The 21,384-nt window shown below is 43.4% G+C and overlaps 1 protein-coding gene across 3 annotated transcripts in view; it reads right to left on the bottom strand.

Annotated features, from left to right (window-relative positions):
- Positions 1-2,943: 2,943 nt before the first annotated feature.
- SAP130 (Sin3A associated protein 130) overlaps positions 2,944-21,384 on the bottom strand; it is a 74,960-nt gene continuing 56,519 nt past the window's right edge. For all 3 annotated transcript variants that reach the window (XM_052660195.1, XM_052660194.1, XM_052660196.1), the window contains exons 17-21: positions 15,597-15,845; positions 15,287-15,412; positions 5,220-5,323; positions 4,007-4,120; positions 2,944-3,781 (exon numbers count right to left, since the gene is read on the bottom strand). In XM_052660195.1, the coding sequence (XP_052516155.1) occupies positions 3,623-3,781; positions 4,007-4,120; positions 5,220-5,323; positions 15,287-15,412; positions 15,597-15,845 (752 nt within the window). In that variant the 3' untranslated portion in view covers positions 2,944-3,622. The remainder of the gene's footprint in view (positions 3,782-4,006; positions 4,121-5,219; positions 5,324-15,286; positions 15,413-15,596; positions 15,846-21,384) is intronic.

Here is a 21,384-nt window from a genome sequence, read left to right as displayed (position 1 = left end):
AAAGGTGTCCCTTTCATCACAGGTTAGGTTGGACTATATAACCTCTAAAATAACTTTAAACTCTGAAACTGTGACTTTTAATTACTATGATAAAGAAAAAAAGGTATTTTCTAGTTAATGATCTTTTGTAATATCCAGGTTTTAAAAAATAATATGATAAACTTGTGAGTAATAGTTTTTTGGACCAGGAGCCACTGGGTGTCTGGACTTCTCAGCACCATCTCCTGGTCATAAATCCCTAAAAAATACAACTAAGATAAAATCACCAGTTAAGTTGTATACCAACATTTGTTCATACATCTATAATAACGAAAATCTAACAACCTGAATGTCTGTGGACAAAGAAGCAACTTGTGGAAGGAATACACATATTCAGATGACAAAATGCTTCCCCTTTAGCAATAAAAAGCAATGAACCATTAAAATAAGCCATAGGAATAAATTTCAGCATAAATTTCCACCATACTGAGTAAAAGAAGCCAGACTCCCTCCCTCAAAAAATAATATAATGTATGATTTCATTCATATGAAATCACAGAAAATGGAAACTAGAGTGGCAGAAAGCAGATTAATGTTTGCCTGGAGATGGGTGGAGGGCAGGTAGGGGTGAGAGGCAAGATGTCACAGAGGCAACAAGGAAATGTTTGGGTCTGATTTCTTCCCTCTCTTGATTGTGGTGAATGTTTCACAGGTATTTACATAGGTTAAATCTTATCAAATTGTATACTTTAAGGTGCTCAGTATGTCAATCCATGCTCCATAAAGCTGTTTTAAAATAAGTGTATACACAGATGATTCACTCCCTCCTCCATCCCCTCCCACCTTCTGATCACATTGTTCTCATAAGGTGAGGGAAGACAGAAGACACCACTGTTCTCACCTGCCCTGACATCAAAGCTTGCACTGACAAGCTTCTTTTGACCAGGGTTATCAAACTACTGAAGTTTTGTTTAAACAGAGGTAACATTGCAGCCATGAAATTAAAAGACACTCCTTGGAAGGAAAGTTATGACCAACCTAGATACCATATTCAAAAGCAGAGACATTACTTTGCCAACAAAGGTCCGTCTAGTCAAGGCTATGGTTTTTCCAGAGGTCATGTATGGATGTGAGAGTTCGACTGTGAAGAAGGCTGAGTGCTGAAGAATTGATGCTTTTGAATTATGGTGTTGGAGAAGACTCTTGAGAGTCCCTTGGACTGCAAGGAGATCCAACTAGTCCATCCTAAAGGAGATCAGTCCTGGGTATTAAGGACTGATGCTGAGGCTGAAACTCCAATACTTTGGCCACCTCATGCGAAGAGTCGACTCATTGGAAAAGACCCTTATGCTGGAAGGGATTGGGGGCAGGAGGAGAAGGGGACGACAGAGGATGAGATGGCTGGATGGCATCACTGACTCGATGGACATGAGTTTGGGTGAACTTTGGGAGTTGGTGATGGACAGGGAGGCCTGGCATGCTGCGATTCATGGGGCTGCAAAGAGTCGGATACGACTGAGCGACTGAACTGAACTGAACAAGTCCTTGGGGTGGCAAGGAGTCACACACAACTGAGTGATTGAGCACACACACAATACTTGTAGAGAGACCAGGTCTCTGATGTAGGATCCCAAATACCCGGGTCCTGTCCTTCACAAGCCAGCGCACCATGCATCGCTAGGCAACATGTACCATGAGAAACAGAGGCAAAGGAGCCCTGTTCTAACATCATTACTGGATTGCATAGAACACTATACTGGAGTCTAGCGCACAGTCAGCAATGGCTTCGGGTCAGAACACTCTAGTGAAGCAGCCTTAACTGTTCTGAGGACCTCATTAGCCTAGACTATGCAGGCCATGCGGCCACATTGGAAGAAGGCAGAAAGCCTGCTTCGTTTCTCTTCCCCGGTCCCATATGAGATGAGAGTTTACCACTCCAGTTCAAGGAAGGCTGTCTCAGGAGAGCTAGACTCTAGTTGTGGTGCACAGGCTTAGCTGCCCTGTGACAGGTGGGATCTTAGTTCCCCTGCCAGGGTTCTAGAGATCCGGCATCTCAATGAAGATCCCCCGTGCTACAACTAAGACCCGACTCAGCCAAAAAAAGAAGCAAGCAAGCCTAGGCTAACCTTCCCACTCCAGCGAGTTCACAGAAGGTAACCTCGCAAAGAAAATCCACTCTCCTGAAGTCCTTCCCCCATTACTGCAGCCTTAACTCCTATAATATGACCAATTTATAACAGTGGTTCCAAAGACTGGATCAAATTTGGCATTGACTCTCAGATTTGTTTAGGACAAGGCAAAAAGCCAGGCTGGGGACTTTACTGGTGGTCTAGTGATTAGGAGTCCACCTTCACCTGCAGGGGATGCAGGTCAGGTCCCTGGCTGGGGAACTAAGATCCCACATGCCACAGGGCAACTAAGCCTGTGCACCACAACTAGAGATCCCACATAACTCAACAGAGATCCCCTGTACTACAACCAAGACCCGACGCGCAGCCAAAAAAAGAGAAAGCAAGCCTAGGATACCTTCCCACGCCAGCGAGGTCACACAAGGTAACCTCACAAAGAAAATCCTCTCTCCTGGAAGTCCTTCCCTGATTACCGCAGCCTTATTTTTTGTACTATAAAATGACCAATTTATATTTACAATGAGGTACAATGTAGTCTCATATTTAAGATAATCAAAAGCCCACAGGCTTCACCATCTGCGACATCTTCAAGATACCAAGGTAAGTGGAACTCTGTGTGGAGCAACCGAACTTTGTCAGGGTAGACTCAACCACGTGAAAGAAACGCCAGAAGGGTAAACACTCCAGTGATGTGCAGTACAGCACTGATGAGCTTCATAAAAAGATGCAAACTGCTTATGTACAAAACCTCTTTGAGTCCTTTATTAACATTTGGAGATGTGCCATACGTATAATTAACAGCATCACACCAGCTACAGAAGTACAGATAACCAAGAATGTACTTCGGAACAAGGATCTCAGAGCAACTTAAGGTGTTGCCTGCTCTGCACCTCCACAAAAACCCAACTCTGACACACGCAGGACAGACAGTATAACAATTTCACTTTGAAATGGTTCTTTAGAAAATGACAAGAATTGGCAGTTCAAACCCTTTAGAGTGAGACGTGGCAGTCTCTCAAGTGCCATGGCACTGCTTTAGAAGGCCAGCGTGGGCATCTGAAGGTCAGACAGAGTAAGAACCGACTAGGGCGAGGGCAAGAGGTTTGATTTTCAGTGTAGAGAGAGAACAGATGGTCCAAGTGGATACTTTCCGTTCAGGCTCAGTAAGGGTCCTGCAGGAATCCATCAGATAAATAGTTTATCAACTGGAAGGCTGAAAAACGCCAGCCTGTCACTTGTGTCACTGACTCCAACCGGGAGACCCTGTGGCAACAGGAGTCAGGCACAACACAGTCAGCACAGGAGGGAGACGCGTGAAAGAAAGACTGGAGTCCCCCGTCAGGTCAGTTCTGACCCTTCCATATCACTGGGTGTTCCGGGTCCCTCTGCTTTCACGCATGAACTAAGGAACGCTTTCCTTTATCTCATTGTTCCACTTTGAAAATAACCAATCCCTTCCCCCACCCCCAGCATCATTCTCCATAAATTCTTTTTTCAAAGTCCTGATTCGGGGTCTAGACTTTTTCCTTTCGCTTCAATTTTGACACCTTCTTGACAGTCCCATTCTTGTTTAGAAGCTTCAGGACACGATCTTTATGATCTAAAACTTTAAGCATGGAGTCTCTGGCCTCACTGATTTGATCCATCACAAGTTTACACCTCTGCATATTTCCCTGAAACAAAAGACATGACATCATCCATCAGCAATCTTCAAGACAGTGTGGCTTTTAAAGAGCTTCTCACCTTTGAACTGAGCCATTTTGAGGCTTTCACATAGGAAAAAAACACTTTACTGTTTCTGGATAATGCAGGCTGAAGAAAATAATTGGTTTTTACCAAAGATATTAATGGAGAGAGGGGAAGGGAGAAATAAGGGGAGGGAAAGGGCTCCTTCAAACCTGTATTAGTTCATTTATTCGGTGTAAATCATCATCAGTTGCTGCTTTTTTCTTTGGGATAATCCCTTCCTGCAGGTTGGTGAGTCTTTCGTAAACATCATGTTCTAGATTCGTCTGCAACAAACAAGGAGGGAATCATGACCTCAGAAATACTTTTCTTCATCAAACTCAGGCAAAATACCCACCTTGAATCACCTGTGTAAACTGGTATCAGGTCTGTTCGGGTGATAAACTAATTTCTCCCAATGACTAAGATACAGTACAGTAAGGAAAGTTAATCAACAATTCACATCACAATTTGCTGTAATTCAGAGTATCTTCTAGGATAACATTTTTTTTGGCTGCACCACGCAGCATGTGGGATCTTAGTTCCCTAAGATATTCAACCTGATCTCCTTGCAGTGGAAGCTCAGAGTCTTAACCACTGCGCCACCATGGAAGTCCAAGGATAGCTTTTAAATTCTCCTCTAAATTCCCAATTTCTCTGAAAAGCAAGTCTATAAGTTCCATAAAAATATACTTTTATGCTAAATTTAAACCTAGCCATGGTACTACTTAAAAAAAAAAAAAAAACACTCATAAAAAGACAATGTTCTTCAGATCATGACTACTCCAAAGACAGAAAGACTTTGTGAGATTATTTTGATCGGCTCCTCTTTATCTTGCTGAAGGAAGAAGTCTTGCCCAGGGGTTATGGAAAGGGCTGAACACAGAACGCACTGGACAGATGAGATCAACAGCAGTTTACTAGTCAGTATACTTGCGGCCCAGGGAGGAGGGCACTGCACGTCGGGCCGAACCCCAGAGCGGGTGCCCTCCATGACAGAGAGAGCAAAGAGGGAACCGGTAGGGGCTGAAGGAGGCAGGCTCTGTAGTGTAAGAGGGTGTGGCGCCCCCTGGTGCCCCCAGGAGGACATCACTGGCTTATCTGAGTATCTCAAGCTGGAGGAGAACTGAAGCCCACTACTCAGGGAGAAGTGTGAACTAGGCCTTACTCCCACAGTGAGGAGCAGTGAGAATGTGTTGACAGGCCCCCTGAGGCCCCCTCTGTTTCAGATGTCACAGCAACACATAATATGAACCTTAACTGTAGGTCCTGACACATTAAAAACTCCACCATGACCCATGTTAACTGGGAGCGCTTCAGAAAGAAAATGCTCTATGAACTCAGGTGTCCTTAGCAGGACATCACAACTGCTAGAGCGCCACCTACCAGCTGCAGCAACTGGGCTGCACAGAGGTGAACCTTCCAGCCTTGGGCTCGACACGAGACTCCTTTCTGATTAGCTATTTCCTGCAGCATAGCTTTCTTCTCCTCTGGAACCAGAAAAAAAAAAAAGTCACTGAGAATGTAAGTCACAATATGAATAAAAGCTCTTTTGGTTTACTCCAGCAAAATAAGACTTACTTTGCTAATCTAATGAGTTCAAAAGAGAGTAAGCTAATACTCTAAAGTTTTAAGTGAGATAAACGGTCTTTAGTGGGTTGAAGCCTTGCTCATGTGTGATGTCTGCAAGCATGTAGAGAGTCTGGGCACGAAGCTTAGAAGCTCTGTGGTGTTATCTAGATCTTGGAAGAAATCTTAGGGCTCCAACTTGAGTAACATTTAAATTCAGGTGGAAAAGTCCATGAATCAGCACTGTAGTAAAATAAATACGAACTTGATCATTTGGACTGGGGAAAGACAAACTAGGATTGAGGAGTACCTGTCAGAGGTGAGTTTAGATATATCTGTGAAGTTTTAATATTACTGCTCACCAGGACTTAAAATGGATTTACACATTACATGGATAATCAAAAACTATTAAAAATATCTCTTATTGAAAAAATTAATATTTTTTCTGTTTAGAGTTTTGGCCGCACTGGACCTTTGCTGTGGCACTCAGGCTTTCTCTAGTTGCAGAGCATGGGCTCTAGAATGCATGGGCTCAGTTGTTTTGCTATGTGGGATCTCAGTTCCCCACTAGGGACTGCACCCTCATCCCCTGCATTGGAAAGCAGATTCTTGACCGCTGGTCCACCAGGGAAGTCGCTAAAAAATTAATCTTGAAAAAAATTCTATCTATATATTTGTCAAAACTGATAGAATGCATAAGACCAAGACTGAACCTTAATGTAAATGATAAACTCTGGGTGATGATTATTTCAGTGTAGGCTCACCAAATGTGCCACTGTGGTGAGGGATGCTGAGAGTGAGGGAGGCTGTGCGTGTGTGGGGACAGGGGATGGGGGGCAGACACGGGAAATCTCTTTACCTCCTGTTCAATTCTGTTGTGAACCTAAAACTGATCAACTTTACTTCCTAGAACAATTAACAACACAAAACCCCCAAACTTATCTGGTAGGCAAATATTAGCAAGAAAGTAATTTAAAAATCTTAAACTTTTTGAGATAATTACTGATTCATATGCAATTGTAAAAAATAATACAGAGAGGTCCCATGTATTCTTTATCCAGTTCCCCTCAGTGGTAGTATCTGGCAAAACCACAGTGTAACATCACAACCATGCTACTGACGAAGTCCACTGACTCTCTTCAGCTTTCATCAGTTTTATATGGTCTCGTGTCTGTCGTTACGAGCATTATAAAAAGACTTTTCAGCTCAAAATAATTACAGAGTCACAGAAGCTGCAAAGATAGTATAGAGATATATCTGGCAAGAGACCTGTCTGTAGAGTGCGGGAAGAATTCTCACCACTCGACAATAAAGACAAACGAATTAAAAAGGGCAAAATATCTAAACACACATTTTTCCAAAAAACATATACAAATTGCCAACAAACATGAAGATATTCAACATCATTAGGCATTGCTGCTGCTGCTGCTAAGCTGCTTCATTCGTGTCCGACTCTCTGTGACCCCACAGACGGCAGCCCATCAGGCTCCCCCGTCCCTGGGATTCTCCAGGCAAGAACACTGGAGTGGTTGCCATTTCCTTCCCCAATGCATGAAAGTGAAAAGTGAAAGTGAAGTCGCTCAGTCGTGTCTGACTCTTTACGACCCCATGGACTGCAGCCTACCAGGCTCCTCCTTCCATGGGATTTTCCAGGCAAGAGTACTGGAGTGGGTTGCCATCACCTTCTCCGTCATTAGGCATTAGGGAAATGCAAATAAAAACTGCAGTAAGTACCATTTCAAACCCCTTAAGATGCCATGATAATAATAAAGTGTTGGTGAGGATGTAGAAAAATCAGAAGTTGTATGCATTCCTGGTGGGAAAGTAAAATGTATTTGGTTTGGAAAATACTCTCAGAGTTCCTAGAACGTTAAATAGTTACCAAATAACCCAGAAATTCCATTCTTAGGTGTATGTACAAGAGAAATGAAAACAAATGTTTCCACAAAAATGATGATAGGAACATTACTCATAATCCAAAAGTGGAAACAACCCAAATGCCCATTGAGTGATGAATGGATAAATAATATGTGTTATACATCCATAAAATAGAGTATTATTTGGCAGGAAAATTGACTGAAGTCCTGATACATGCCATACGGATGACTCTTGAAAACATTAAATTAAGTGAAATAAACCTGTCACAGAAGACCGCATGGTATATGCTTCTGTTTGTAGCAAATGTCCAGCAATGGGAAATTTAAAGAGACGGCAAGTAGATAAAAGAGGTTGCCTAGGGTTGGGCGTAGGGAGGAGTGAAGATGGCAGGACTGGTGATGATAGCTAAGGGTTGTACTTGTTGGGCTAATGAAAATGTTTTAAAACTAAATGTAGAGATAAACACGCAACTTTGTGAATATACCAAGAATCATTGAGTTGTACATTGTAAGAGGTTAACTGCATGCTACATGAATTATAGCTCACTAAAGCTTTTGTTGGGGAAAAAATAAAAAGCCAGTAACGAGAGGCCCAGTATTTCCCTTCACCCAGTTTCCCCCTTCACCCAGTTTCCCCTCACTGTTTGCATCTCAGTAACTGCAGTACAGCCGTCACACCCAGGAGACTGCCACTGATGTAAAGTGAGTGCATGTCATCGTATCACATGCAAGTTTATGTGACTGCTGTGCCAATTGAGGTTTAGAGGCACTCATCACCGTGAGAGACCTCCTGCGCCACACCTTTACGGTCACACCACCCGTTCCACACGATTAACCCTTTATCAACTCATTTCTTCTCTCTGTGTATAACTTTGTCACTTTGAGATTATATAAACAGAACTGCACAGCATGTGTCTTTTTTCTGGGGAAGGGAGGGGGTGCATGTTTTGAAAATTGATTTCCCCGTAAGCCTAAGCACAATGCCTAAGCTGTTACATAATCAATAGTTCTTTCCTGTCCATTGCTGACAGGAGTCAACGGCTCGTTTGTTTAACCATTTGATGCCATCTGTGTTGCTTCCAGCTCTTGGCTATTATCAAAGACGCTGCTATGAACACTTCTATCCAGATTTCTGTGTGGACAGAGGGTTTTCATTTTTCTGGGATAAATGCCCAGCAGGGCAACTGTCGGGTCATATGGTAAGTATATGTTTAGTTTTTATGAAACTACCCAACTGTTTTCCAGAGTAGCTCAGTAATGTGTAAAAGACAGCTGAATTGTGATATGCCAGTGTTCTGCTAAGCAGTTTCCCCAATGGAACTGGAGAAATAAAAAAAAAAAACAACCCTTTAAACCTCTGGGAAAAGGTCCTAATGGTTAACAGCATGGCAGAAACATCTATTCAAACAAATCTACTAAAAGGTGAAAGACCAGTAAGTCTGTGGCATTTGAACCAAGACTGATCCCTTTCTGCTTCTCACTCTAGCTTGGAAGGTGGAGACTCTGTTCCAGATTGCTGTAGCCCCAAGCACAGGGTTCCCTCTCCTCCAGTTCCCAGAAGGAGCAAGGCATTTCCCATCCTGCTCCCTGTTGCTGAGGCTGTCTCAGGCCCTGAGTCTAGTCGACATGTGGGGGCTCCCTTCTTTTGCTCAATCGCCACTTGTAGAAGGGAGACTGTACCTTAGGCAAGGTGAGCTGAAAACACTGGGGCCCAGGAGCCCCTCTCCTGGCTTGTGAAGTGGTGGCATCACCCTAGGAGAGGCAGGCCAAGTGGGAGACAGGCTGCTTACCCCACCTCCCCTCCAATGAGCACTCACCTGCTAAGTTGCCACTGGCCCACCCCCACCTCCAGAGCCCCAGGCTCAGAGATTCTGCCTGGAGAAAAAAACAGGCCACGAAACAGGAAATTTCTAATCTCTTGCCAAAGGAGTTGGCTCCAATTTCAACAGAGTGTGAAGTTCAAACCTAAAGGCGCTCCTGAGAGCAGTGGAGGGTGTAGGTAAGAGGAAATGTGCAGACACAGTGAAGATACAGCCTAGACTGTGGGCTGACCCATTTGCAGGAGAGAACAAGGAGCGAGAGAGCTGGCAGGAGCTCTCCTTGGGGGCAGAATGATTATCAAACACTGACCTCAGAAACCATTCTGGCAAGGAGCTACAATACAACTGGATTAGTTTGCAGAGGAATTTGTGTTTAACGGCAATCCAGTACTGTGTTTTAACAGATCAAATAGCAAGCAATAAGTGGGGTTTATCAGTTGGACGTGGTCAGGGAAACAGGAGGAGAGAGGCCTGCCCATGCTACTGTCCTCCCACGGTGGCTGTGGGCACACTCAAAGCTATGTCTCCCCAAGGAGTAACATCAGAGGCTTCCCACTTGGCGGTGCTGGTGGGGTGGAGCTGATCAGACTTCACTAAAAGAATCCAACCAGTCACTAAACAGCTAAAAATGCAAATGACTATAGTGGGTCTTTGAGGAGACAGTGAGACCAGTGCCTGGAGTCGCTGCATTATCTGAAATGTCCAGTTTCCAAAAAAAATTATGAGGCATTCGAACAAACAGGGAAATATGACCCACATAAGGGGAAAAAGAAATAGGCACCAGAAAATGCTTGACAAGAGTGACCAGATGTCAGATTGAACAGAAAAAGATTTCAGAGTAGCCATTATGAATAAATTCACAGAATGAAAAGAAAGTATGAGTGAAGAAGTAAAAGAAGGGATGATAATCATGTCACATTAAACGGAGTATCAACATAGAGACAGAAATTGTACACCGTTAAGAGCACCAATGCATGTATAATGGCGTACCAAAAGGAAAAGAGATGAAGGAGAAGAAATACTCAAAGAAAAAATGACTTAAGATTTCTCACATTTACTGAAAAACAGTAAAGTATATATCAGGAAGCTCAAGGCTAACTCCAAAGAAGATAAATGTATACAGACAGACGTATCATAGTAAAAATGTTGAAAGTCAAAGCTGAAAATATCTTCAAAGGAGTAAGATAAAACATGATGCATCACTTACAATATAATCCCATTAAAATCAACAGCTGACTTCTCAGGAGAATGGAGTCTAGAAGGCAGTGGGATAACAATCGAAATGCTCCAAGGAATGTATGAGAAATCTAGTTTCTCTACATCCTCAGCAGCATGTGGCATTATTAGTGTTTCTAATACTGTATTTCCTTACTGATTTCGTCTGGATGCTCTGTCCACTGATGACGGTGGAGTGTTAAAGTCCCCCACTATTATTGTGTTACTGTCAATTTCTCCCTTTATGGCTGTTAGTATTTGCCTTACATATTGAGGTGTTCCTATGTTGGGTGCATATATTATTTATGATTGTCACACCTTCTTGGATTGATCCTTTGATCATTACGTAGTGTCCTTTGTGTTTGTAAGTCTAATTTTGCCTGGTATGAGTACTGGTCCTTCAGCTTTCTTTCGATTTCCATCTGCACAGAATACCTTTTTCCGTTCTTTCACTTTCAGTCTGTGTGTGCCCCTAGATCTGAAGTGGTTCTCTTACAGACACCATACTCACGGGCCTTGTTTTTGTATCCATTCGCCAGTCTACGTCTTTTGCTTGAAGCATTTAATCCATTTACATTTAAGGTAACCATTGATATGTATGTTCTTACTGCCATTTTATTGTTTTGGATTGTTTCCATCGGTCTTTTTTCTTCACAGGTCTTCTCTTGTTCTCTTGTCATTTAATGACTAACTTTAGTGCTGTGTTTGGATCCCTCTTCTAAGTGTTTATCTGCTGTCGACTTTGTGGCTACCATGAGGTTTTGATACAGCAGTCTATACATAAATGAGATTGTTAATAAGCTACTGGTTTTTAAATCTCAAATGCATTTCCAATATCCTACATTTGTGGTCTCCTCACAACTGCTGGTTGTGATATCGCATTTGTGTGGATATGACTTCCTACCTTTACTGAACATTTGCCTTTGCCAGTGAACTTTCCCATTTGCAATTTTCTTGTTTTTAGTTGTGGTCTTTTCCGCTTAGAGAAGTTCCTTTAGAATTCATTGCAAAGCTGGTCTGGTGGTGCTGAATTTTCTCAGCTTTTACTTGTCTGTAAAGCTTTTGATTTCTCCATTGAATCTGAATGAAAGATTCAGATTGCTGGGTAGAGTATTCTTGGTTGTAGGTTCTTTCCTTCCATCACTGTAAATATATTGCACCATTCTCTTCTGGCCTGCAAAGTTTCTGCTGAGAAATCAGCTGATAACCTTATGGGAATTCCCATATATGTTACCTGTCCCTTGTTGCTTTTAATGTTTTATTTTTGTCTTTTTGAAAAAAATTACTGTGTCTTGGTGTGTTCCTCCTTGGGGTTTTCCTGCCTGCCACTCTGCTTTCTGGAGTCGGGTGACTGTTTCCCTTACCATGTTAGGGAAGTTCTCAGCTGTTATGTCTTTAAGTATTTTCTCAGGTCCTCTCTCTCTCTCTTCTGGGACCCCTTTAATGTGAATGCTGGTACATTTAATGTTGTCTCAGAGGTCTCTCAGATTGTTTTAATTTCTTTTCATTCTGTTTTCTTTATTCTGCTTCATGGCAGTGATCCCACCGTTCTGTCTTCTACATCACTCATACACTTCCCTGCTTCAGTTATTCTGCTATTGCTTCCTTCTAGTGTAGTTTTCATTTTAATTACTGTGCTGTTCATCTCTGTTCTTTAGTTCCTCTAGGTCTTTGTAAAACATCTCTTGTATCTTCTTGATCTATGCCTCTATATTTTTTCTGTGCTGGATCTTCTTTACTATCATCTCACTCTTTCCCGGGTAGGCCGCCTGTCTCCACTTGGCTGTTGTCCTGGCGTTTTGTCTTGTTCCTCCGCCTGGGACATGTTTCTCTGCTGTCTCATTTTGTCTAGCTTCCTGTGATTGCGGTTTCCATTCTGCAGGCTGCAATACTGTAGTTGTTGCTTCTGCTCTCTGCTCTCTGGGGGATGAGGCTGTCTAAGAGGTTTGTGCAGATTTCCTAATGGGAGGGACTGGCTCCTGACCTCCCATTAGGGGTGGGTGGAGCTGGGTTCTGTCTCTGGTGGTCAAGGCAGTGCTCAGGAAGACTTAAGCTGTCTGCTGGATGGCACTAGTGGTAAAGAACCCGCCTGCCACTGCAGAAGATGCAAGAGAGGCAGGTTTGATTCCTGGGTCAGGAAGATCCTCTGGAGTAGGAAATGGCAACCAAATCCAGCATTCTTGCCTTGAGAATCCCATGGACAGAGGCGCTTGGAGGGCTATACTCCACCAGATCACAGAGTCAGACAGAACTGAAGTGACTTAGCACAAGCATGAGCTGGTGGGTGGGGCTGTGTTCCTGCCCTGTTGGTTATTTGGCTTGAGGCATTCCAGCACTGGAGCCTAGAGGTTGTTGCGGGGAGCTAATGGCAGCTTCTGGGAGGGCTATACCAATGAGTACTCCCCAGAACTGCTGTGCCAGTATCTTTGTCCCTGTAGTGAACCACGGCCATCCCATATTTAATTTCCATGGGCTGGAGGTTTTTCCGTTATGTGTCATTGGTTTCTAGTTTGAGTCTATCATGGCCAATGAAGATACTCTACATGATTTCAACTCTCCCCTAATTGTTGAGGTTTATGATCCTAAATAAGGTCTATGTGCATCTTGAGAGAATATGTATTCTGCTGCAGCTCACGTGCCCTATAAATGTCTACTAAATGTTGGTTTGTGGTGTTCACTTCTTGCATATTCTTGCTGATTCTCTATCAAGTGCTTCTATCAATTGCTGAGACGAGTATGTTGATGTTCTAACCATAACTACATATTTGCCTACTATTTCTTTCAGCTGTTTTTGCTTCATATTTCTGAAGCTCTTGGTTTTTGTTGACTATTTTTTAAATCAGTATGTAATGCCTTTCTTCATTTCTGGTAATTTTCTTTCCTCCGAAGTCTATTTTATTTGATATTAATATAGCCACTCTTTTAAAATTAATTTTTGCAGTGTTTGGTCTTCCATCCTTTTCCTGTCATTCTACTGATACACTCTATCTGAAGTTTCTTACAGACAGAATATGGCTGGATCTTTTTTTCATTCTCTCTGCCAATCTGTGTGTTAATTGATATGTTAGATTATTGACACTTAAGACAATAACTGATATGTAAGGCTAAGTCTGCCAGGTTATTATTTGTTTTCTGTTTGTTTCCTGTGCTTCTTTGCCATTTCTTTTTTCTTTTCTTCAAGTGAATTACCTGTTTTCAGTATTCTGTCTTTACTTGTTTATATGAATATGACTTTACAGCTTAGGCAAAACAATTCAATTAAAGTTTAATAGTCAAGAGACTTGGCACAAAGTGATTAATACATACATATTTGAACAGAAGATTTAAGAATCATCAGTATTTTCAGCTGTCAAATTACCTTTCTTGAGACAGCTTATGAAGAGTGAATTCCAATAAGCAATAAGTATTTTCTTATAAGGCTTAAAATGTTACTAGGGAAACTGTAAATATTTTCCTGCTATAATATGGAATTCTGTGGTGTGAAGAAATGTTTGGTGGCTCATATCCTACTTTCACCAAAGGCCCACATCCTCTGATTTCTCTTTGGAAGTTTCACCCTCTTTTCTAAACTCAGGGTACACTCATGAGGAAGAAAAGCTGGGCAGTACAGCCACCTCTGTGCTCCCATTCAGAGACTGAACTGTCAGGATCTTCACTCCCGCTCATGGGCTTTAGTCCGCACCGTCTAACTTGGACTCATTTTGAGTCTTCAAGGGAACCCTTGGAGAAGCTTCCAAATACAATTTATTTGAAGGAATAGGAAATATGGCCAATTCTCTGAAAACTCACACTTCTCTATGCAATGATTATATTTGAGATTCAGTTCAGTTCAGTTGCTCAGTCATGTCTGACTCTTTGCGACCCCATGAATTGCAGCACGCCAGGCCTCCCTGTCCATCACCAACTCCTGGAGTTCACTCAGACTCACGTCCATCGAGTCAGTGATGCCATCCAGCCATCTCATCCTCTGTCGTCCCCTTCTCCTCCTGCCCCCAATCCCTCCCAGAGTCAGAGTATTTTCCAAGGAGTCAACTCTTCTCATGAGGTGGCCAAAGTACTGAAGTTTCAGCTTTAGCATCATTCCTTTCAAAGAACACCCAGGACTGATCTCCTTTAGGATGGACTGGTGGGATCTCCTTGCAGTCTAAGGGACTCTCAAGAGTCTTCTCCAACACCACAGTTCAATACCATCAATTCTTCAGTGCTCAGCCTTCTTCACAGTCCAACTCTCACATCCATATGTGACTACTGGAAAAACCACAGCCTTGACTAGACGGATCTTTGTTGGCAAAGTAATGTCTCTGCTTTTGAATATGCTATCTAGGTTGGTCCTAACTTTATTTGAGATTAATAACACTTAAAATCTATCCACAGAAATATTTGCTGATTCAAGCAAACTGCTATCAGCCATTTTCACTATAAGCGTGTTTATTAGAATGTTATTCTCAAGTTCAACAACCACAAAAACATTTACTGTGTGCTCACACTAGATCATCCCACATATGTTTGAACAAATGTTGAACAAAAGATCTTTTGTTTCACATATGTTAAACAAAAGGCCTTTTGGAAAATACACTTTCTAGGGCTGCTGCTGAATGCACATCTGAGCATCCTGGGACTACTGTGGTCTATGTCGCGTAACAATCTAGTATAGCTCCTCCTCAGCTACTTTAGGGGCTAAGGAGGTCATCTGTCACTACTTGGGGAGTTGGCAACACAGGTAGTCTTATTCATTAGACTGTGTTTCCAGTAAAATACATATAGCTTTCTAAGGCAAAGGATAATTCTCCAAATTTTATGCTCAACTATATATTATGCTTAAAAGTAAACAATAAATTTATAACAAAACTGACAGGGTTCTTTTGGAAGCAGGAAAACTATGATTCTGTCTTTTCATTCTACTGTGACTTTAACAAGCTGAGTGAAAGACCAACTGCATGAGTCAACACTAACCATTTCTGGCAAAACTGACCTTTGACCCGGACATCACTGTACCGCTGAAAGTGGTGGTAAGCAGCTTTCCAGGGGTTCCGATAGTGACGGAGCAAAGTAATGGGAGGTCTTGGACGAACTGGGACATACCTTACACCTTCTTCATCTATTTAAACGAGAAGAAAAAGAAAACATTATATAGCTTACTATATATTTGCAACAATATTCCTGGTACAATTTCTGCGGATGAGCTGTAAGTGAAATCTAGCTATTGTAAACAGCCTCAGGGATAAACTCCTAGCTTAAGTGGGAAGCTTTCCATGACAAAAGTTAACTCAAGTGAGCGTTACCAATATACTCCTTGGGAGGAGACTTGCGCTTCTCTGCCTTCACCAGAAGACTCTTGGCAGTGGACTTCTCGTCATCAGTGCTGTTTGTCTCCATCATATCCCCTTCTTCTGTTGAAATCACATGCTGCTGCTTCCGAGGCTTTTTCCTTGGCGAAGCACCAGGGGGTAAGTCACTTGTAGGCATGGACAGGTTGTTAGCCAGCAATGCAAGAGATGGAGACGTGGTGTTGGCAGCCAGAGGAGGAACTGCTATCATAGGAAACAGGGTGTACATGTATGAGAACCCAAACACGGCGGAGCGTCCGCTGACTTCCATCAGGGAGAGTTAACAACGATCGAAAGAGAGCCGGCATTACATGTGCCCAGGACCATGCTAAAGCACGCTAACTGCGGCAGAGGTTGCCCACTGCTGACACCTCACACCTTCATCTCCCTTAGTCCAGGTACTCCTCACCCTGAAATGGGCACATTGCCACTCAGCTCAAAGACCGTATTTACTAGTTTCCCTTGTATGGTATGGCTATTTGAAATGAAAATCCTAGTGCTTTGCAGAAATTTTAAGAACTTTCCTTAAAAGAAAGAAGGCCTTACCCACTCTGTGTCTTCTTCCTGTGACCCTGGAACTCAGATGGGATAGGTGGAGTTCCAGCAGCTATCTTGAATCAAGAGCATTAGGGTCAAATGCTAGGGGTGGTAGAAGCCTGGATCCCTAAAGATTTAATGTAATCCACATACCATGCCTGGACTGTCTGCCTCAGGATTCACTTCAAGGGAAACAATAAAAACTTACAATTTCAAGCCACTATATTTCAAGTCTTTCAGCAGTGAATTCTAGGCGATAACCCATCACCTCAATAATAAACTTCAATAATAATCTGAGTAAGTAGACAGTATTGTCCCTGAACTTAACAATGGGAAAATGCGGCACACATCACACAGAGAGTGATGGAGAGCTGGGGACTGAGAGAGGCGGTCTGGCTTCAGAGCACAGCCAGTCAGTGCCTCTAGACAAAAAGCATGCTAAGCACAAAGGCAACAGCGTTTGTTTGGGCTTGTATGGGTCATATACCTGGTGACTTGCAATTCATGATGAAAGTGCACCTCAACTCTTCTACTGTATCCTTGGTTCGTCCTTTCCTTCTACCATTCCTCAGCCATCCATTCCCAACAGTCACAGCCTCAACTCTGTCATCAAATCTCAATTTCTGACATCTGACTTTCCAGTCAAAAGCAACTCTTTCCAGGTCACTTCTCTTAGCAACTCACCTCCAATTCTTGTACACCATTAACAACTATTTTCCATTAATCATAGTAGTTTTTTTGCTGTCATTCATCCCGCTAATATCTCCTCACTCCTATCACTGGGTTTTAGCTCTCCTATCAATTTCATCCACTTACTGTCCCTTCTCATGCTGTACTGCACTCACTGAACAAAAAGCACAGCAGGTTAAACCCAACTCTCCAACCAAGTCTACACCTATGCAGCTGAGGGCAGCCAGAGGAAAACACACAGCAATGAAACAGGCATCCTGATAGCATGCTTGCTAACCTCAAGCAGGCCAGCACCGCTGCTGGGAGGCCCTCCTGCATCTGCCAAGTCCATTTGCCCTCCACACTTCCCATACTGCCCTTTCCCTCAGCTAATGCCTACGCTTTCTATTTGACAGAAAGACACAGACACCATCAGAAGGAAATGCCCATAAATCCCCACCACATATACCCACTCACCTGCACAGTGACCAGGCACTTCCTTTCTCTCTGCGCTTTCAGGAAAGGCAGATTCCTTCACATTTAAGGTAGGTCCCACCCACTCTCACCTCCTCAGACATCGCCGCAAGAATTCATCTTTTTCCTGCATCATCAGTTGTCCCCTCTTCATTGGCTCACTCCCACTAACATACCAAACTCATCTGTCCTGTCCTAAGAATAACTTTTGGGACTTCCCTGGTGGTCCAGTGGTTAAGAATCCACCTGCCAATGCAGGGGACATGAATTCGATCCCTGGTCGGGGAAAATCCCACCTGCCACAACTCCTGAAGCATACATGCTTAGAGCCCGTGCTCCACAAGAGAGAGCACCACAATGAGAAGCCTGTGCACCACAACGAAGAACAGCACCCAGAGAAAGCCCGTGTGCAGCAACGAAGACCCAGTGCAGCCAAAAAGAACACTCTCTTGGTATCATTTCCCTTCAGATACTGGCCCTCCTTTTTCTGGTGCTTTGTAACAAGTCCCTCCAGGGCTGTTTATACTCAATGTCTCTCACAGTTACCTCCCAGCGTTCTCCTGAACCCACACCCACCGTGCTGTGGCCCAATATGACTACATGGCAGCTGCTCTTCTCAAGATCCCCATGACCTTCACGTTGTTATACCCAACGGTTGCTGCTCAGTGCTTTCCTCACTCGACCTCTCAGCAGCTGTGACCCTTATCCTGGCTTTCCAGGACATCACACGCACCACGTTTTATTCCCGTCACTGCAGCCTGTCCATTTAGTCTCCTTTGCTGGTTTCGGACTCTTCTTCCTTCTCAAAATGGTGCAGTGCCCCAGGGCTCGGTTTACAACTACTTCTGTTTCTTATCAGCACTCACTCCTCAGAGGATCCTATCCATTACCCAGCCAGGCTCATGGCTTTAAACATAACTCATACATACAATGGCAACTCCCCAATTTACAGCGGCAACCTAATTTTCTTCCAAAAGCTAGGCTTACAGATCAGACTACTTGATGTCCATGTGAAAGTCTAACTCAAACTCACCAGAGCAAAAGCTAACTCCTAATCTCTCCCCACACAATGGAGTCCCTCTGCTGTACTGAAGACGAGGGTTTCCAGTTTTGTGTTTGTACTCGGTCGCTCAGTCATGTCTGACTCTTTTGAGACTCCACGGAATGTAGACTGCCAGGCTCCTTTGACCATGGAATTTTCCACACAAGGATACTGGAGTGGGGTGCCATTTCCTACTGTAGGGGATCTTCCTGACCCAGGGATCGAACCTGTGTCTCTTGCTCCTCCTGCGGTGGCACGTGGATTCTTTATCACTTTGCCACCAGGGAAGTCCTATGCTTCCAGTTACTAAGATCAAAACCTTTAGTTTCCTCTGATGCTGTTCCTCATGCACAATATCCCTCTTTAAAGAAATCCTCTCAGTTCCTCAATAAAATATCTACACTCTCACCACTTCACACCACTGGTACTACTACCTTGGCTGAAGCCTTCACTGGTCCCTGCTGTTAAAGCAGTAGCCTCTAAACACATCTCCCTAATTCTAATCTTGTTCCCAGTCTTTTTTTCTACAGAGTCACCAGAGTGGTCTATTAAAAACAGAAGTAGCTCAAGTTCCTCCTCTACTCAGATCCCTCTCATAGCTCCCATCTCCTTCAGCAAAGTCAAAATCCTTCCAGAGGCTCCTAAGCTCTCACAGTCCCGACCTGTGTCTCTGGCCGTCTCTCCCACTCCCCTCGTCTACTCAGCTTCATCTGTCAACGCCTCTGTGCTATGTGTTGAGCACAAGAGGCACGTCCCTGTCTTAGGCTTTCACATTCGCTGCTCTTAGTCTGAAATGCCTTTTTCTAGATACTCTCATGGCCAGCACCTCATCTCTTTAATGTCTCTTACTCAAAGATCAGTTCTTTGATACAGCTTTCCCTTTAAAACTCTTACAAAAAATCACATCTCCAGCCATAACTTTCCCTTACATTTTGTCTTTTATTTGACTGTTTACCACAATAAACTGGAAAATTCTGAAAAGAGATGAGAATACCAGACCACCTGACCTGCCTCTTGAGAAACCTGTATACAGGTCAGGAAGCAACAGTTAGAACTGGACATGGAACAACAGACTGGTTCCAAATAGAAAAGGAGTAGGTCAAGGCTGTATATTGTCACCCTGCTTATTTAACTTCTATGCAGAGTGCTGCTGCTAAGTCGCTTCAGTTGTGTCTGACTCTGTGCGACCCATAGATGGTAGCCACCAGGCTCCCCTGTCCCTGGGATCCTCCAGGCAAAAACACTGGAATGGGTTGCCATTTCCTACATCATGAGAAATGCTGGGCTGGGTGAAGCACAAGCTGGAATCAAGATTGCTGGGAGAAATATCAATAACCTCAGATATGCAGATGACACCACCCTTATGGCAGAAAGTGAAGAGGAAGTAAAAAGCCTCTTGATGAAAGTGAAAGTGGAGAGTGAAAAAGTTGTCTTAAAGCTCAATATTCAGAAAACTAAGATCATGGCATCCGGTCCCATCACTTCCTGGCAGATACATGGGGAAACAGTGGAAACAGTGGCTGACTATCTTTCTGGGCTCCAAAATAACTGCGGATAGTGATTGCAGCCATGAAATTAAAAGACGCTTACTCCTTGAAAGGAAAGTTATGACCAACCTAGATAGTATATTCAAAAGCAGAGACATTACTTTGCCAACAAAGGTCCATCTAGTCAAGGCTATGGTTTTTCCAGTAGTCATATATGAATGTGAGAGTTGGACTATAAAGAAAGCTGAGCGCAGAAGAATTGATGCTTCTGAACTGTGGTGTTGGAGAAGACTATTGAGAGTCCCTTGGACTGCAAGGAGATCGAACCAGTCCACAATAAAGGAGATCAGTCCTGGGTGTTCATTGGAGGGACTGATGTTGAAGCTGAAACTCCAATACTTTGGCCACCTGATGTGGAGAGCTGACTCATTTGAAAAGACCCTGATGCTGGGAAAGATTTGACGGCAGGAGGAGAAGGGGACGACAGAGGATGAGATGCTGGATGGCATCACTGACTTGATGGACAGGAGTTTGAGTAAACTCTGGGAGTTGGTGACGGACAGGGAGGCCTGGTGCGCTGCAGTTCATGGGGTCGCAAAGAGTTGGCCACGACTGAGCGACTGAACTCTTGCTAGAATGTAATCTCCAAGAAGATGGGAGATGTGCATGATCTGTACAAAGTGCTTGGTGAAGAGCCTGACAGAACCAAGGCTGGTGCTGAGCCCTACAAGTTGAGGAAGAACTCGGGTCAGGCTCCTAGTATGGAAAGGTAAGAGGAACTGTCTAGAAGGGTGGCAGAGCAGATGAACAGCATTTCATCTCCCCTCCAGGGTGACCCATAGCATCTTTCAACAGAAGTGCTGAGGTATCATAGGGTGTTACCATAGGATGTTTCATGGCATTATAAATGAAAATAAATAAGCAAATAAATACACAGCAGATTTACAGACTGTAGGCACAGCATGACTACGCCTCTTAACTGAATGAATGTTATGGGAGATGGGGCCTTCATGCCGAAATGGAAGAGGGTAAGACTAGGTAACTACAGCACAAAATGACTTGCTTTTCACTTTGGCTTTGTCTGTATTATATAGATTCATACACTGAATGTTACTTTTATAGTCAGGAAAAGTAAGACTCCACAATAAATTATGAAAAAAACCAGAAAACAGGGACTTCCCTGGTGGTCCAGTGGTTAAGAACCTGCCTTCCAATGCAGGGGACTGGGTTTGGTTCCCTTGGCAGGGAACTAAGACCCCACATATCGTGGGGCACCTGGGCCATGTGCTGCAGTGAGAGATGTGGCAGGCACAGTGACGATCCTGAGTGCCTAAACAAGGACCATAGCCAAAAAAATGCCCCAAAACAACAAAAAACCAAACAAGCAAACAAATGCCCAGAAAACCAAGCAAACAGAAAGAAGGCCTCTCAAGTGACCTGCTTTTTTACAAATGGAAGTTCAGAGTTGAGAAGAAAAGAAAAAGGGATAGTGGTACTTTTGAGATTTTACTAATCATAAATACGTTTATCAAGA

The sequence above is a fragment of the Budorcas taxicolor genome, chromosome 2, assembly GCF_023091745.1.
Source record: "Budorcas taxicolor isolate Tak-1 chromosome 2, Takin1.1, whole genome shotgun sequence".
Classification (NCBI taxonomy): Eukaryota; Metazoa; Chordata; class Mammalia; order Artiodactyla; family Bovidae; genus Budorcas; species Budorcas taxicolor.
Note: the sequence above shows the minus strand (reverse complement) of the source record. Positions and strands in the feature narration are given on the sequence as shown.